The sequence below is a fragment of the Microtus ochrogaster genome, unplaced genomic scaffold (assembly GCF_000317375.1).
Source record: "Microtus ochrogaster isolate Prairie Vole_2 unplaced genomic scaffold, MicOch1.0 UNK30, whole genome shotgun sequence".
In the NCBI taxonomy this organism is placed as follows: Eukaryota; Metazoa; Chordata; class Mammalia; order Rodentia; family Cricetidae; genus Microtus; species Microtus ochrogaster.
This window is the reverse complement of record NW_004949128.1, coordinates 3,815,771-3,835,328: the sequence shown is the minus strand read 5'-3', so window position 1 is coordinate 3,835,328 and position 19,558 is coordinate 3,815,771. Positions and strand designations below refer to the sequence as shown.

General features: G+C 35.6%; 1 protein-coding gene across 2 annotated transcripts in view; it reads right to left on the bottom strand.

The window, feature by feature from the left end:
- Positions 1-18,975, bottom strand: part of Gabra1 (gamma-aminobutyric acid type A receptor alpha1 subunit) — a 57,080-nt gene extending 38,105 nt beyond the window's left edge. The window contains exons 1-3 of one of the 2 annotated variants that reach the window (XM_005368190.3): positions 18,431-18,975; positions 15,988-16,076; positions 12,310-12,419 (exon numbers count right to left, since the gene is read on the bottom strand). In XM_005368190.3, the coding sequence (XP_005368247.1) occupies positions 12,310-12,419; positions 15,988-16,061 (184 nt within the window). In that variant the 5' untranslated portion in view covers positions 16,062-16,076; positions 18,431-18,975. Of the gene's footprint in view, positions 1-12,309; positions 12,420-15,987; positions 16,077-18,303; positions 18,377-18,430 lie in introns of those variants that run through there. The other variant, XM_005368191.3, reaches the window with a different exon arrangement.
- Positions 18,976-19,558: the final 583 nt, after the last annotated feature.

Below are 19,558 nucleotides of genomic sequence, written 5' to 3'. Positions count from 1 at the left end.
TATATTATGTGGTTTCTCTTTTAATTCTTCTCTTCGGTATCTCACACTTAGATTTTATTTGATACAATAAAATATACATATCTTATTCTGCAGAGGTGCAAAAAAGATAGTAGATATTAGAGCCTTAGGAAAATTTGCAGTCTAAATTATTTCCTACCAAGTATAAAAATTGGAAAAAAATTGTGTTTTATTATTTATTATCCATTTGTGTGCTGTTAAATCCTACTGAAACCGTGCAATAGAAAGAATTTGAAATTTATTTGTTTTCTAATAATTCTTCATCATATGATCAATATTCCTATTGGGTATTGCTTTTAATTCATTGAGTTGACCTTTTATTATTTCGAAGGTTCAAATCTTATTGCATAGTGATTATTAAATATATGATCTATAGTAATTATCTTATGTAACTGAGTGGCCTGCAGTGTCAAAGTTCTTTCTGCTTTTCCATTTTACTTTCATCCTTGAGATGCATGTTCGTTTAGGAAATGCTAACTAATTCGTCTGCGCTTTGGCATAATTTGCCAACCTGGGGCACTGTCTTACAAATCTATGTCACTATTGTCTGTTTCTTTTATTTGAAGAAAACCAAGTTTCTGTTATGGAAATTCCACAAGGTAACTAGTTCAAGGAAATTGGACTAACAATTTTTTTTAGTATCAAGTGATTTGCATCATCATTTATGATGAAGTGGTCTGAAGAAGTAAAATGAAAATTTACAGAATATAGGTACTATTTTTTCTCTGTTGTTTTAAGATTGAAGGTTAATAGATGGCCATTTATATAAATTTTGAAAGTAAAATCCTATTTATAAAAATGATTGTGCCAAATGAGTAAAACATGAAATATAGTTAAGTTTAGGTACATCTATAACCATTCATAATTGTACCTGTGCCAGGTAAAGAGTAGATAAAAATGGGAAACAATTTACATGAATGACTATCACTACATTCTAAAATTTTTAAATTCTAAAAGTTTTAAAACTTTTATTATCTTTTATTCATCCTTGGCCTGCAACATACTCATAATATCAGTTCATAGCCTTCAGATACTTTACTTTATAACAGCCACTTGCCTCTGAGATTTGCTAGTATGCACTTTATATTCCAAAACATGAAATCTGACCTCAAGTCCCTGCATCATAGGAGTCTGAAATGACTTCTCTTTATTCTCTAATCATGTATGTATCCTTAAAGAGTTTCTGACTGGTAATCTCTGTCATTTTCTTTTAACCTCCAAATGGAAAAGAGAGAAAAGAGGAGAGATAGATAAAGGGGAAAAAAGAGAAGGGGAACAGAATTGAATGGAATGGGAGGGAAGGGGAGAATAGGGGAGGGAAGCAGAAATTGCAAACCAGAATCATGCTTATGAAGGAGAGCAGAAACAAGTAACTACTGGATGTGAAGAATGGTTGATGTCAGAGAAGAGGGAAGAAGCATAGTCATGTGAAACAGCCTGCCACTCGGTTCCTGAGCAGCATAGAGCAATTACAACAGGAGAATGAACACTTTCTTTGCTTTTTTTCTTCTTAATGACTCTAAGACACTGTTTCAAGTAAATATAATCAGTTTTATTGACCTGTTTGTTTCCCAAAGATCTTTAGGAATACTTTCAAAACCATACAATGGTTTCATGCTGAGTTTTAGGCCAAAATAATACATGAAGTTTTGAGCTAAAAATCTATTGTTAAGAAGTTTACAAATCTCAAAAAGATATTAAAATATCAAATGCCAATATTTAAATAATTGTTTCATTCATTTCTGTGGCTTTCATTATACCATGCTTCTTGTAGTCCAGAATGAATTCAGAGTAAAGTTTTTGGCCAAAACAGACCTGTCATGAGTATCAGGAATATCGTGAGAATTCTGTCAGTCACTCTCCCTAATAATCCCAAGCACAGAGTCTCAAGAGAAAACATTTCTACAAATGAATCTTAGCAAACCTCTTTGGTAAGGCTATCTCACTGTGTCTGACTAAGAAATAATGACTTGACATTAAGGCTTGTATAGGCTCAGGACCAAGGGGAAGTGGAAATATTATCATTTTATGGTGCTCTCGTTGAGATCTTGAAATACTGCTAATGAACCTTATTTTGCTTGTGTGTTTGGAAAATATTTTTCTTCCAGGTCTTCCTCAATGAGATTCCCAAGTAACATCTATCTATCTATCTATCTATCTATCTATCTATCTATCTATCTATCTATCTATCTATCTATCTACTTACCTATGTGTCTATCATCTATTATATATATATATATTATATAGAGAGAGAAAGAGAAATGGGATAATATATACCATATATCAATCAATCTATCACCTATCTATCATCTAACTATCTCATCAACTATCATTTATCTATCAGGTATTATCTATCTAAATCAAGAAAAATTAAAATTGAATTATATGCTCTAATACCAGAATTCAATGATTGGACACGGCACTCACATTACATTAAGCATACTTGGATGATGCCCAGTATTTTTTCTAGAGATCACATGACAAAAGGCCTGAAGAAAAGTTGACATTTTATGTTTTAATGTCTTCGACTTGAGAGCATATGAGAGGAATCATGAGCCTTAAAAGAAACTTAGATAAAAATGCCTATAACGGAGCAAAACCCAAATATGGCCAAATCCCCTTCATAACTATGGAATTGGCTCAAAAAATACAAATAAGTTAAAAGAATTTGAATGGAAGAACTGTTCAAAGATTTAAATTTTCAAATAATTTCCCCCAGGTTGTTTTCCTCACAATAGTCTCTTCATAGCCAACGTAACTCAAGTTCAATAGATTCTCTAAGTGAAGATGCCCGCACACATTTATGACTCAAGGCAAAATACATGGATCCTTCATATAAAATGGGATCACAGTGATGATTGTTACTACAGTGATGGAGAATATAATTATAAATCAAAGTAAGAAATTGATATTTTAAAGTCAGTCCTTAAACAAGCCCACCTTTCCATGCTGTGTTTAAACAGATACCAGTACTACATCACCTTTCAACTGCCAGACAACAAATCTCTTTGACCTAGACTTTCCTACAATACTGAGACACTATTAAAAGTATTGAAATAATAGCAGTTCTGGAAGAGATATTTCCAATGGATGATTAGTGCCAGAGGCATAAAAGAAAACATCACTACAGTAAAGTAAGTAGACCATGCATTGGACTGAGAGATTAAGTTCTCAGCTTTTAACTCTGATTTTCTTCTAGTAAAAGCTATGTGAGTGTATGAACCATCCTTGCATCTTTTTAAACCTACCCCTTTTCGTGTTATGAATGAAGAAATAATAAATGAACCATCGTTGCAGTGATTTTTTATTTATTTTTTATTTTTTTATTGAGAAAAAAAAATTCCGCCTCCTCCCAGCCTCCTACTCCTCCCGCCCTCCTCCCACTCCTCTCCCCCTCCCTCTCAAGTCTGAAGAGCAGTCAGGGTTCCCTGCCCTGTGGAAAGTCCAAAGTCCTCCCCCCTCCATCCTGGTCTAGGAAGGTGAACATCCAAACTGGCTAGGCTCCCACAAAGCCAGAACAAGAATTAGGATCAAAACCCAGTGCCATTGTCCTTGGCTTCTCAGCAGCCCTCATTGTCCGCCATATTCAGAGAGTCCGGGTTTATCCCCTGCTTTTTCAGTCACAATCCAGCTGGCCTTGGTGAGCTCCCAATAGATCAGCCCCACTGAAGTGATTTTTTAAAGTAAGATTGGAGGGTCAAAGAAGCATTTGTTATGTGTGTGGATTTAGCATATTTCTCATACTCAGTGTGCTAGCTAGACATAATTCTTTATAATAGTAAGAAAACTGTGAACAAAAGTGATTAATATTTCCATCTTGCAGCACATCTCTTCACTCTATAAATGAAAGCATATTCAACCAAGATTTGATAGGTAGAATCTAGATAGACAGGTAGGTATGTAGATGGCTACAAAGGAGACAGAAGGAGAAGATTGGCATGTCTGGAGCCTGGTAATGCTAATGATCACAGGATGAAATGTGCTTTGAAATAAGTGGGACTGTAGTGGAGGCTCCTGTGGATGGCAGAAAGCAGCTGACCTTTCTGCTAATGCCATGGAAAGCCTTTGGGTAGAGAAGTAACATTGTTACTTGAACCTCCAGAAAATAGCTGATACTGTGTGAACAGTGGAGTATAAAAGAGACTATAATAAGAAGAAAAGGGAGAGGGGAGAGTTGTAAGCAACATTTTAACAATACTCATAAGAACAGCTTGTTTAATGGGGCATTAGCCACATGCTAGATGAAAATGCTGTCAACTGAACAATTCGGAAATATTCACTGGGAAAGTTTTCATGCGCTCTTAATTTATTAAATCCTATATTGAGACCAAATGGACTCACATTAGTCAGGATCATAAAATAAATGCAAAAATCTTAGTTTCAAATGGTCCTGTTTAAGAACTGGAAATACCCTGGGTTCTCACTTAAACACCATCATATAGACAGGACCATGCCACAGAAGCAACACTAATCTCTCAATCTTGCTATCCTCCTAATACAACAGGGGGAAAAATGGAAGTTCTTCCCTAGTTAATTTGTAAATCAACCTAGTTTGTTTGTGTTTACCGTCTAAAACTAGATATAAGGTGAAGAGATATGCTTTAAGATCTCTATAATGTCCCTGACTACATAGTGGGATGGGGTTCAGAGAACTCAAATGATACAAGCATCTATATGGAAAAAGTCGATTAATTTTACTATGGCACAGCATATACATTTCATTTCTACTGAAAAACATTTTCCTTCTATTATCTTAGGAGTGTTGTCTTTTAGAATAGTATTCATTTTAGAGAAAGGGTATGCATGATAGTCTTGGGGAAAATGAGCTTCTTTTTATATGTATACTGTCATATAAAGCTTTGGGGCATGATACACCATGTAGTACTTGAGCTATATGATGGCAACATAGCAATATCAGATAATATTTCACCCCATAGGAATTAGTTCTCTGTTACATTCCCAAAAATGATTTTCTGTGATTCTTAACTTTGAGGTTCTTATCTCAGGAAAATTATATACATTTTCATTTAGAGAATTCACATTCTATCATAAGATGAAATAATCTATAGAAAACATTTAGAAGCCCTCCCAATGTACTGGAAAAAAAGTGGAAATGGAAAGGATAGAAAATATTAATTATAGGGGCACAGAAATTATCCATTCCTATTTTCCAAGACTGGTTTTTGTAACCTGAGTATAGTCTCTTATCTGAGCAAATTCCTGGCATTGATCTTGTAGATGATCGACATACAACAAGAACAACTAGAATAGAATATTTATAAATGTACTAGAACATTCCTTAGTATATAATGGTGATCCATTACATAAGCTGCTTTCACAATCCAACTAGAGACTTCAACCAGAAAAGATTCAGAGGGATTTTCTGTTTATTGAACTATGTCTCTTGGGTTTTGGTAGTTGTCTTTCTCTCTTAGGTCATAGACTGTCTGCATCTACTTTTTCTGTGGAAGGGTGTTGCATTTGCAAATATCTCAACATCTGTTCCATAACTTGCATTCAAACTCCATAAAACTATAATTTTAAAGTTAATAATTCTAAGTGTATAAATTTTAAATACTCTTTTCAAGAACATTTTTTTGTAAAATAAAGCAATCATGAAAAGGGATTAAATAAGCAGAGTCTTTTTATTTGTATTTTGTGATGTTCTTCAATATATATGACCTTCTTAATTCTAAGACTATCACATTGTGAAAGAAATATAAGCTGTTTGAAATTCATCCAAACACAAATACAAGCCAGTATTTTAACATTAAATATGAATATAATTTTTCTCTCTGATCTCAGTATTACTTGGGATGCCAAATAATTGTAAAAGGTTGTTGAATACCAGGTATCTTATGAGTTAGTCTATTATATTTATTTATTTTTTTTAAAAAGTATAAAACAGTCATTTGATGCTGTGGAGCTTCACATTGGATTTCACTTCTTCACTATCAAATTTATTTTTATGCACTTATTCACTACCAAAAATAAAAAAAAATTGTGACAGTATTTCAACTTGAAAAAGTCTGCTTCAGAATCACCTTCACAACTCATGTACATCTGACTGCATGAGAGTTCATTGACCTTCATAGACTTTGGATCTGATTAATTGGAAATGTTTACACTTATTTTTTGCAGGTCTTTTTATTGAATACTAAAGTTTATGAATTAGTTTTAATTTAAAGTGAAAATAAATTTTATTTTATATTTTTTTAATTTATTTTTTTATTTTTCGATTCAAATATTTACACTTCCTCCCTTCCAACCAAATGTTTCCTCGTTTGTAGTGCCTTAAACTTTCTTTTTCATTTTTGTTTTTGGTTTTTGAGGCAAGGTTTCTCTGTGTAGCTTTGGTGCCTCGCTTGGTAGACCAGGCTGGCTTCAAACTCATGTAGATATACGCCTTCCTCTGTCTCCTGGATATGACTTAAACTTTTAAAAATATACAGTTCACTCACATTTGCCTTCCTTTAGTTTTCCACTTTTCTCATATTTGAAAAAAAAACACAACCCAAAAGACAAGTAAATTCCCTGAGAAACCAATATCATTTTTTCAGTGACAAAGAACTTCAGGCAAGTTGGCTTTTTCAAGCTGAGTCCTCTTATAATAGCTGCGTTAAAAATTAGTTCAAAAGATTTTGTAAGAGTTTGACTAACTCAAGATTGGGGAAACTATTCTGTTTTAGCTTCTCTGTTTACTTTTCTAGGTTCTCTTGTAGCAGAGCTGGCCTGAATTTATTTTGCAACCCATGATGACTTTAAACTCCAGGTTCTCCTGCCTTTTGCTATCAAGAGCTTTGATTAAAGGCCGGGATTAGAAAAAAATTCTAGTAATAAAGATAAAGGATGCTGTTTTAATTAAAGTTTCTACTCCTGAGATGAACACCATGACTAAACAAAGCTAGGGGAAAGGGATTTATTTCAGCATACAGTTCCACAACACACCTTTTCACTGAAAGGGGAGGTCAAAGCCAGAACTGATGTCTGGCAAACCTGGAGGCAGGAGCTGATGCAGAAGAAGTCATGGAGGAGTGCTTCTTACTGGCTTGCTTCATCATGGGTAGGTTTGTCTGCCTTCTTACAACTTGAAGGACTACCTACCCAGTGTGATGCCAGGTATAGTGACCTGGCTCCCACCATATCAATCATCAGTTGAGAAAATGAACCACAGGCAGACCACAGACTAATCTAGAGGGCATTTTTTTAGGTTGAGATTCTTGATTCCACATTCTTGATTCTATATTGTATCAAGCTGACATAAAACAATTCAGTACATATATCTAGAGGCAAAGATTACCTCTTAAGCCTACTACTTCTAAAATATTTTGTGTATCTAAGATTGCTAATGACACAAAGAGATGCTTAAATCCCCATTAACCTATTTATTTTTATTTAGAAAAGGAACAAGGCCAGAACCAAAGAAATTAAAACAACAATGCATATAACAAAGACATTAAGTATTTAACTAAATACTGTTCATATGTAGCAGGGATAGACTCACTGTCTTAAACTCCATGTATCTATACATTTTACTTCTCTACTCCCCCAGCTGGGCGTGTAACACTAAAATATTGACTCGCATCTCTTCCCTTGGCTTTCCTTACCTGTGCAGTTTAGTGACAAAATCTTTTGAGAGTCATCCACCATTCCTTGCATTATTTGTTACATCATTAAACTTAAAAGTAGATTTAGAAATTGTTAACAGTACTTCCAAGAAATACCAGAGACAAAAAGAGGGAGGGATGAAGAGTTTCTGTAAGACCTTGAGTTGTGACTTTACCCATATTTTATCTCCTGTGCTCCATCCCATTTTTATTACAGTGAACCATGGATTTGCTGGGATTTGTTTTGAAAAGGGTAAAATGAGGATACCTGTACAATATGTCCACTATATGCCAGTCTGGTTCACAGTGGAACTAAAGCATACCATAAAATGGAAGAGGTCTCTGCAGAAGAGACAAACAGATAGGGTGTAGCGACAAGGTATCCCTTGTTCTTAGACCCTCTGAAATATTTCTTCAGCATTAAACATGTGGTGACTGCCTGTGGATTATTTTTTACAGTTCCAAGAGTTGGAATGAAGTCTATATACAGACAAATCAAATTTCACCCAGGTCTATACAGTTGCTTAGTTTGGGGAACAGCTGAGAACACACAGCCATCCTTAATATATTTTAGCATATAGAGAAAAGTATTAAAAAAACCAATTTATTGTGAACATTCAATTTGGTCCTATTTACGGACAAACATAAGAAGTTGTGTGTCTCTCCATGGTGCCCATGTCCTTCTCTGTTTCAGAACTGTCTCTAGTCCTCTCCAGCACACTGATGCTTCTTGCTACACTTCAGCCCCACTCCCCATCCCTGGCCTCTCTTTTCCTTTCTTTCTTCTTGAACTTATCTTTTCATATCTTTCCATCTCTCTCTGGTTTTCACCTTTATTTTCCCGACTATTTAACTCTTTTAGTCTTGAACTTAAGTTAGTCAATTACACTTTGAGTTTTCTGCTTGCGAGAAGAGTCTCTTGTTTTCTTGCCACAAAAACAAGAGATTATAAATGAGAACAAATTCAGTAATTATTGATGAGTCTGTACATTTTCAAACTATTTATAATTTTAAATCAAATTTTCTGCAATTATTTTTATGTGAAGTATGAACTTCACTGACTCATTAATTTTTTGTTCATTTGACATTCAATAATTAGTAGTGTACTACATGTTCTAATTTATTTTGGTTCACCCATTTTTAAAAACAACAATATTTTAAAAAAAGCCTCTACTAAAAAATTTCTCCTCATTTCATACTTCTATTTATTCTTTCTTGAGTTGATACTTGGTGCTAACAGGGACAGGGACTAACTTTTTACAATAGTATTATAATGTCTGAAAGCTGGTTTCCAATACCTGGACCAACAAAGTCTTGAATTTCATTTCTAATTACATCCGGGTGTACACTCCAAAATAATAAAGCTGAAGATGTCGTAATGGATTTGCCTATTGAAGAATTACTTACACAACCTTAAGTTTCATTGCCATATCTCTATTTCCTGATTGTATTCAGAAGAAACATCTCTGTTTTTTCACACTGTTTAAACATGATGAAGAAGACAACAGGGTTCCTTTCTAGGAGAAAGTTATCTCAAACGTAACTATGAGCAAACTACTAAGAAGTTTTTGCCTTGTTTACATGTAAGATAAAACCTTGACTCTTCCTTTACGTATCCTTTTCTTCTGGAAGTAAATGAGTTTTGTAAATAATAATAATAAATGTGAAAACTTCATTTTTTACAGACATTTCTTATTAACCATACCATTCATAAATTATGGGATATATAGCAAATAATGTAATTAAATATTTTATTCTTAAAAATATAAGATAATTTCTGTTTAGCCAGTCAGTATCAGAGCTAACTATTTTCTGAAAACTCATAGCTGATTATATTATAAAATCAGTGCCCTAGAAAGATACATCAACTTTTAACTGTTATTGTCTAGATATTTAATATCAAAATGTGCATAAACTGTTTTGATCCTATAACAGTTGCATGGCTGCTTGTCCATTAATTAGGACTGTCCATCAAAATGTAAAAAAATAAGGTTATTCAATATTATAGTTTTTAAAAAAACTCAGCTCTTGGACATGTGGTTTCATTACATTCCAAGCCAGTATTTAAAATAGAAACAGAAACAAGGTTTCTACTATATTTTCCTTTGTTTTTTATGATCATAATATTCTTTATTTATTTATTTTTTGGTTTTTTTGAGACAGGGTTTCTCTGTGGTTTTGGAGCCTGTCCTCGAACTAGCTCTTGTAGACCAGGCTGGTCTCGAACTCACAGAGATCCGCCTGCCTCTGCCTCCCGAGTGCTGGGATTAAAGGTGTGCGCCACCACAGCCCGGCCCATCATATTCTTTAAGTCAGCATTTTCAAGAATAAGAAAAAGAAAAATAATTTTTTCCTAGAGGTTAAAAGACTTTCATTTTTTTAAAAAAAATATTTTTCTAAATCATGAGTTTCTGTTCCTTTATAAGAATATACTTGACCTTTATGAGATTAACCATTATTTCTGTTCTCTAACCCACAAGTCTGCTTCTGCTATTTTCAGAGATTAAGCAGTTCTAGACTAAAACATAGTAATATTCTGATAATGTAGCTATTTCTTTAAGAAAATCTTTCAATGTCATAGATCTCAAAAATTAACTTTGAATTTGTACTTTAGGCTGTCTGTTCATTTGCAATGCATGGCTCTCTGTGGTTTAGGTGTAGGTACAAAATATTTATTAAGGAGTTAGAATGTACAATTAAATGAAAATTAGCAGTCATGCCTTGTTACTCAGACTCTAATAACAGTACAATCACAAATGATCATTAGAGGAACTGTGTGCATGTGTGCATTTACAGAAAATTCTCTAGCAAACTGACAGTCACATGAAAATGTTCAGAGGGTATTTACATACACACAATAAAGTAAAAATATGATTTCCTAAACTATTGGCATATGAGGTCCATCCTACTCTAAGGTTGGACCTGAGACAGGATGGACATTAAGTAAAGGAAATATGTATCAGAATTTTTAGGAGTTTTTCTTTTTTATAATTTGTATCAATAACCTAGTGGTTGCATCGTTTTGTACATCCCTTATCTCTAGTCTTTGCAATTTATTCAGATGGTATGCAAAGATAGCAAATTTCTTAGCATCAATCCAAATGCTTAGATACACGACGACATTTATTTTTACATTAAGAACCAATCTGTGCTATCCATTTTATGAATATTTCATCTCAAATGTAAGGTTTGACTTTTTCTGGACAGAGAGGCTTCCTAATCCACCTAGACTGCTTTTGGAGCATCAGACATAATGTGTCTACGCTCCATTCTCAGACTTCTTAGTATCTGAGTCTATGAGTACAGGACGTTATATGCAGCAACTTTGCAATACTATTGACTCCCCCAAGAAGTTAAAAGAATGAAGGTGCAGGCCAAACCTGAAGAAACTATGTCCAAAATTAATTTTTGAAAATGATAAGAAAGCACACCCGATAAGTGTATGTATATATATATATACCCAGTTGTGATTCTGGTGAGGTACTCTCCTCTTAACATATGAAATGATAATGATTTTTGCCAGCCTTAAAATAGACGCATGATTTCCATCCATGTGATGCTAATATACAAGCTATATGGTTTTTTTTTTTTTAGAGATTTTGGGTCTTGAAACATAGCTCATGAGTAGAGAGAACATGACTAGCATCTGCAAAAGTCTTTCATTACAGTACCACCTCTGAACAGCGAATGAATGAATGAATGATTCTAAATCCATGATACCAGTTTATTTGAAAACCAGTGCTTTCGCTCTTAAGTTCAGCTTCATTTATCTGTTCTATCTAGCTTAATAAGGAGTGACTCTTCCTATAGCTGCTTAAATATTACTTTACATTTCTGTTCTTTGTAAAGGTGACAATTTGTTTGTAACTTGGAGTCAAAAAGTCCTATGTTGGTTTCCCATGTGATTTTGAATCACAGTTTCTTTCTTCATTTTGTTTGTTTTGCTTAATATCAATATTTTGACGTGGCTTCATTAGTCTTTACTCAATCACAGTAAGGTAGTATGTTATTTTTTTCAAGGATTATTCAAATCAACATGCAAATTCTGGTAGGCACTAGTGGGCATATAATATTAAATACATACAATTGAACATTGTTTTCTCCCTAAAAGAAATTCCTTAGTAAATTAATCAATTAATTATTTTTATAAGAAGCATCAACTTTACTATATTAAATTATAAAATATGTTCAAAGGTATCATTTTAAAATGAAACATTACCATCTGTCTTATTCAGCTTTGATCATAGAGATTGGGTAATATAACACAAAGGTATGATTGAATACATGATCTTCTAAAGTAAATATTTCTAGCATAGAATCAGAGACAGAATTCAGTGCAGGCAGAGCAGTGCAGGTGAAGCTGATAAATCATACTAAATGGGAGAATATTACCTTTCTTTTTCTATAAACAAGTCATTAGACGGAGAAATAAAAATACTCTGCTTGTCAAGAGTATGTATCTCTTTTGTGTAAATATAAGAATTTTGTGTCTGTCTTTCAACATATTTATGTATTGCAGAAACTATCTTAGTAAATTGGATTATCACTGAGTGATTTATTAAAATGGGATTAATCAATCAGTATGCTAACTTTTTAGTTACCGTTTGAAGAGAAAGCAGAGCTATACTAATAAAGATTTAATAACACTAAATTTTCTAAAGAATAGTGTGAGAGTATAGCTTACCTCCCAACCCTGGTCTCAAACGGTTGTCATAACCATCCAGCAGTCGGTCCAAAATCCTCGTGAAGACAGTGGTATTGTCTTTAAGTTCATCCTGGGAGGGCTGTCCATAGCTGAGGAAAGAATAAGAAAACAAGAGCACAAAATTGTAAATTTCCACCAAACCTCTTACCATTCAAAGCCTTTCTCAGATTTTATTACTTTCCTTGCTGTTGTGAGTTTGAAAGTAATTATAACACAATTGTCATTTTCTCATCTGTGATCTCATTGGTGATGGACTTTTAATTTTAATATAGAAAATGAGATCTAAGTCTACGTTTTCAGTTCTTTAGGTAGGGAGTCTTAGACATATCTTCCCTGAACAAGCCAGAATATTAACTCATCCTAGAAAAGCTATCTTGGAGGCTTTGATCCACATTACTTTTGTTTATCTATGTGCATATGTCTCTATGTGGGTTATAAAACTATTTTAAAAGTTTATTTAAAATTAAATATGCATTTTTTTCACCTACCAAACTTCCTTCTCCAATTTCCTTTTCATACTCTGTGCTTTTAAATTTTGAATGTCCATTGAAAATATTCAAGAAAGGAAGATATACAAATGATTTATTATGTTAATTATAACTTATCAACGTGGAAATTTTCATTCCCCTGAGATGTATGAACAAATTTTGAAATTTATTTAAACCTTTATTTGATTGAATTTGGTCATTCCTGGGATTAGGTGTAATAGAACCATTATGAAAAAAGTCAAGTTAATACTCTTGCTGCAAGGTGCCCGAAACCTTGGGCTTGTGTTTTAAGATACCACCACTTAAGAGCACAACTCAGGCCATAACTCAGTTTTCTTCTTCTGAGATAACACTTTATTTTTATCCTCTGTAAAGGAACGGCAATTCCCGTGTCTTCCTGTTTGAGGATATGGGTTCAATCCCTTAGTGTTTCAATTCTGGTTTTCAACCATATAGGTTATACCTGGTATACTGTGTGTTTCCTATACCAACCCTCTTATTATCTATAAAGATTCAATCTTATTTTATGTAATGATTTGTGTGACGCTTTCAAAATCCATGGAGAGATGGAGTTTCTATCTTAGAAAGAGCATACACTTGGTGGCAGATTTCAGGGGAAGCTCTGACCTTGAGTGGAAAGAGTAAGTGAATATAGTGTATAAAACTAAGAAAGGGTAACAAATTTACACACTTCATGTTTAAATTTTATTATTCCTTTGCTTCACTCATGTGTAGTTACGTAGCTAAAAATATATGTAAAAAAAAAAGTGGCATTTTAAACCAGGATTGACTTATTTGATAAGAACACCAAATATAATTTATTAGCATTTCAGAAACAAATGCTGTTTTACAAGCTACTAATTTTGTATATGCAAAGCTCAAATACCACTTTTCTTTTTCTTAATTTTATAAGATTTTATTTAAACCTTGCAGATAAAAACAAGGCACACACAATTATCTAGGCTAAATAGAAGGGAATAAGGAAGGCCTGAATGCAGATAACGGCCCCTTGAAGGATACAAAAATATTTAGTTTTTCTAGTTCTGTGATGGAGAAATGCATAAAGGATACTCATTGTGAAAGGGAAAATTTAATGGGATCGTCACTGTTCTTTTCTGAATGCCTGTTCTAACTGCATAGACGTTCACTGAGTTATACATCCTTTTTTGTGGCTACTGTGCTCATAGAGTTTTAATTCACTAGTACTAAGTTCAAGTTCTCTGTGACATTAAATATATGAAATTTGTTTCTATGAAATCATATTTATTCCCTTAAAATTAAACATTAATCTATCTGCCAGGTCAAAGCAATTGAGGACTTACTCTCCTTTAGCAAAATTAAACGTCCTGCTGTTTCATTTTGTTTTTTGTTTTTTTTTTTAAATCAAATTTTCAGAGAGCGTGTGACTTCCCGCCCGTCTCAGGGGCAGATGACAGCAGTAAGGCAAAGGCAAAAAGTAGTTTTCTGAAAGGAATTATTTATAAAAATCCATTGCTACAAACCAAATGCCATCCATGCATCTTTCAAGGACATTGGAAGGTCACCTTGATAAAGATGAGAAGGAAATATGAACACACCTTAGAATTCAGCAAATTCTTTTTTGGAAAAAACTCTTAAGGAGAAAGCAATAAATTTTAGAGAGGAAAGGAGATAAGTTAAGATGATATCAGAGGGTGGTTAGGCTGCTAACACAACCCTCAGGATCCCTGGTATCTGTTACCTTTATCTGTGCTCCCCGTGTTTGCAGAGCTGATGTAAAATGCAAGAAATCTTTTCAGCTTACAAATCTTGCTTTCAACAACTGTTAGCATTGGAATGCAAATACCAAAGAGATCAACCCCCTCCCCAACAAGACCAGTCCTGCTATCCCATTCAGAATGGAAATATTCTTTTATTATGATTTTGTAATCAGGTTCCTCTTCAAGCTGACTTCTAATTCCATATGTAAAGTTACAACTGACACAGAAGAACCCTAGGAGAAAGATCAAGATGATTTTTGGGGGAAATATGAATACTAATACCAATGTAGAGTGCCCTAAACTGAATATGCATTTGGAAGAGAAATGTCAGTTACTAAACCTGCTTTTGATTCCATATGAACCACTCTGTAATAAAACGCTGTGCACTAACTCCACCTACAGGTCATTATAATAGTAACACTTCATATAATTTTTCAGAATTCAGTTATCACTTAACTCCTCAAATTCAGAGTATCTGACAGTATATCTGATATAAGTATCATCTGATATTTATTTACATGATAGGGCTAAAATGCAGCACAGTCAGAATCTCATTGAAAACCATTTCTCAGAAACCTCTGCCTTTCCAAGACTTCATACCCCTGACTTTGACTCATATTCATTCCCTATTACATTTCAAGGAGTTCAGAATTTTAGGATATTGACGAGAACCTTCCAATGAGGCACAAGAAAAGATTAATCAAAAGCCATTAAGTAGATAAAGGACAATATAAACCATTTGGCCATTTGCTAATACGGTATCTCATGTTCTTGATTGGTTAATTAGAAAATATTTTTGTCAGTTGAACTTACTGAAATTTATTCACATCATGTCTTCCTAGTATATATGCTTGACTAGCGCAGTTTAATTTTTATCTAGTATTTTAAAATATTCGTCTGGTACAGTGCATCTCTGTTGGTTTATCAATCTTTATTTATAATACAATATGCACATGTTGATAAACATGACATTCAAGTTATAAATATTATTTTAACTTTTCTACTCCCATGTTTTTACAGCTTACTCTATGATTTTTGCAAATGATTAGAATTTTTTGTTGGAAAATTAATTTACAATTTATAAGGCATGCAGAAATTAATCCAGTAACTTTTTTTGTAAATTAGGAAACTACAGGCTTTGTTGTTCAGTTACAAACAAAAACTGCAAAGTTCTATTTCAGCCTTAAAAGTTGAACTCAGATATTTCCTAGCCTAAAGAAGCTTCTTAAGTGTATTCTAGCGAGCATCCTAATAAGAAAGTTCTTTTCACGTCCTAGTCTATTCTTTAATCTTAGCTGAAATTCTATTGCAGTTAAGTCATCTCAATTCCCTTAGTCATGAATTCAGCCATGGACAAGTCTCTTCCCCCTGATGGAATAAATGCAAAATTACAGAAATTGTCATGCAGATTTAAGATAAAGTGCCCCCACCTTCTTCCTGATAGAGTGCTGAGAACAAGGATCCAGGCCCAAAGACAGTCAGAGAGACCCGGACTTTTCTTCATCACGGACTTGTGCAACTGAAAAGTGGAATAAGTAGAGATCAATGTGTCTTGCAAGAAACATCAGGTTATAACCACTAGGGCTGACTGAGGCAGTTCAGATGAATGCTTTGAAGTCAGGAAATGACCTCACTGGAATATGACACCTCATTGGAAGCAATGGAAGCCTGGACCATCCACTCTCCACCTTCCTTACCATCTCTTCATTCAAAAATATACCAGTGTTTTAGTTTATCCTGTAAAAAGAATACAAGTTGAAATGCTTTCAGGTGACAGTATTGCTCAACACAAAAACTGTGAGTTGGTTTCTAAAATAGCTTTTAAATTTCCATTACTTGCTGCCTGATTCCTTTCTGTTGTTGTTGATCATCTGAAAAATTTGACCTTTGTGATTTGGGTCCTTGTGGCAGAATCTGTCTTGAAAGATTTAAGCTTGGTGTCTCTATCAGGAGAGCATGCTGGGAGATGGGATGTGGTAGGTTAACACCTCCTGTTGACTGAATACGTCTCTGTACCTTGATTTCAGAAGCAACTGTATTTACCTCTTTATAAAAACCATTGGAAACACACTGTTGAATGCCAAAGTCGTGCTTCTGTGGATGTTAAATATGCCCACTAATGTTTCTATGAAGCTAAAAGATACACTTTATAGTCAAGCCATGTGTTCTCTCTCTCTCTCTCTCTCTCTCTCTCTCTCTCTCTCTCTCTCTCTCTCTCTCTCCCTCTCCCTCTCTTTCTCTCTTTCCCCCAGACACATACACACACACATTAATGTGTACAAACATACCCACACATATCTTGTATGCATTCTCTAATTTCTTCCAGGTTGCTGCTAGAAAATGCTTCATCTCCAACAGATGGAAGCTTAAGTGGTTTGCTTTGCATGAAAAGAAGAGGATATTTATTCCCACTTAGGTAAAGTACAATCAATCATTAACTGATGTTGAATTTGGTTGTGGTTAGAGGGGTACTGCAAGAAAAAAGGAATATAGAATGGAGCACTTATAAAAATATATATGTGTGTTGTATGTATTCATATAATTATGTATGCATATATACATAATTGTTGAACCATATTTTGATGTCCTGGGCACTACCTGGATAAGAAGCAGATATAGTTACTTAAATGCACTGAAATTAATTCCTGTCCTACAACGAAAACTATCACATGTATTTTCTTTTACCACTTTCCTGAATCTTAACTCTTTAGTAGAATCGGGGTTGAATAGATGGAAGCCTTATAAAACCTATTTTTCACATTGAGCACCCTGGAGGTCCATGTGGTATGCCTTCAAACACATCAACAAAATGCTCTCCACACTCTCCGGGATCATGCCAACCAGTAAAACCCCTCACAAACATGCATGTAAGCAAGGAGCCCGAATTGATTCAGAGTGCAATGATGTAGATAAGAACTGTGAGCTTCATCATAGCTTTCCTTTATTCGGTGGCTGCTTTGGACACACAGGAGTAGAATATGACAAGACATCTTGAATAAATATCATTAGGTTAAAATATTGGATCCAAATCAGACAATGATAATTCACCCTTTCAAAAGAAAATTAACATCTGTTCTGAGTAGCAAAAATCTTCTCTTGGCCCTATTAATTCCCATTGAGTCTAGAAAAGGGAGAAAGTCCTAAAGGGGTGAAGGAAACAGAACCCCAAGCTCAGATACCATAGCTTTTGCACTCCTCTGATATTTGGAGGAAAACAACCCTGCCCTGGCACTTCAGCTGTGGAGGAAGAAAGTTTCTTGCGAATACAAACATAATAGTTGAAAAGAGAGCACGGAGCTGTCTTCTCACCCATCTCCTCCTCCATGCTACCCCTAGCCAGACACATGCTCCACTACCCACCTCCCCTGCCACCCAGATCAAGTAAGTTTAGCTTCTCATTCCCCGAATGAGAGAGACCCCTACATCAGAGGGCATTTCAGCCGCGCGTGCTGGATAGGGGAGAAGGGAAGTGTTCCAGCAGAGTGAGCGAGTCTTCCCTAGGATGGAAGACGGTGACAGGTTTTCTGTTCTAGCCTCTTAACTTCAGCTGATGGCAAATCCCAGCGCCCCTCCCCAACTCACCCCAGCTCCCCTTGGCCAGAAAAAAAAAAAATCAAAACAGCATGTCACCACCCACCCCTCAGGGTACATTCAAATCTGCTTCAGAGAGAAGAGAAGGAAGAGAAAATCCTGCTCCAATATCGCTGCAGTTTTCACCCTGAAAGAAAAACATTCCTTGTTTCTACCTGCTCCCAGCTTCAGCTCCTGTCCTGCTGGCTCCTGCTCTCTTCCCCTCTAGAGCATCCCTGCCTCTCCAGCTACGACAAGGCACGCTGCAAGCTCTGAGTGTTCGCGGTCCGAAGTCTCACTTACCTCGGGGCCCCCTCTGGGCACCGGATCGCTCCAGACCAGGGAGAAAAGTGTGGGAGAGAGGATCGCGGTGAGCCTGAGCTGCGCGAGTGTGCGAGCGCGGGCGCGCCGGGCGGAGGGCGTCCTCGCGCCGCGCTCACTCACTCGGTCTGAGCCATCATGGACTCTGCGTGCTCCTGCACTGGAGATTTCATACCCAAATTTGCTTCCCAATATCCAATCTGCAGCTATACAACAAAAGATTTCTCTGTACCAAGACAGTAGTAATACGTCCCAGCGCAAACCGGATGTGAAATAGGCGGTGACTTCATGCCAGAGAGATTTTATTTTAGAAAGGAAGGTGGTACCAGCCACTGGATCTGGACACCAATCCGCCCATTTTTTTTTTTTTTTTTATATGCAGCGCAATTTAACTTGCGCCGCTCTGGCCCTAATCCCTTTCTCTGTAGCTCCCGACTCAAATCTTTCTTCAATCTACTGCGAGCATTCCTTTATTTTGGTGGGTAGGAGGTGGGGACTGAGATGGGGGAGGGAAGGGGAGAAAGGATTAGACATGGGGACTACACTTAGGATTTCTTCTCTCTTGCACACTATTCCAAGGTGTGCTCATTAAAGAACAACCGATCCTTGTAACTCTGCTACCTCTGATCAAATATTTAACTACTGCATCCATATGAATGAACGCAAGCTATGAAGCAGGGAGAGGCAGGCTGACACGTGTGAGGAGCGCTCTGTCCTCTCGACTTGTTCTCCCTTGAACACTCCCACACATATGTCTAAATCGCAGCATGTTGCAGAGCCAGGGACGGTGAGGGGACAGCAGGAAAGAACCCTGCCCGCTAGAGGATGGGCCCCTAGCTTTCAAGTCCTTCGCACTTTCTTAGGTTCCCAGCGCTTTGCACCCTGCCTTTCATCTGTAGCATAGAGGACAGCCAGACAAGCTTCAAAACCGGGTTTTTAACCTTTGTCTGTGTGTGTTGTCATGAAGAAAGCACAGATGCCCTTAACTCTGGATTTCTACTGGGTTCCCGAATGTTTAACTTTACATAAATCATTTTTGGGTTTGAGAGGCATGTCTCCATTTCCGGAAACATGCCTTTGCCCTGAACTCCATCATTCTCGGATCAGAAA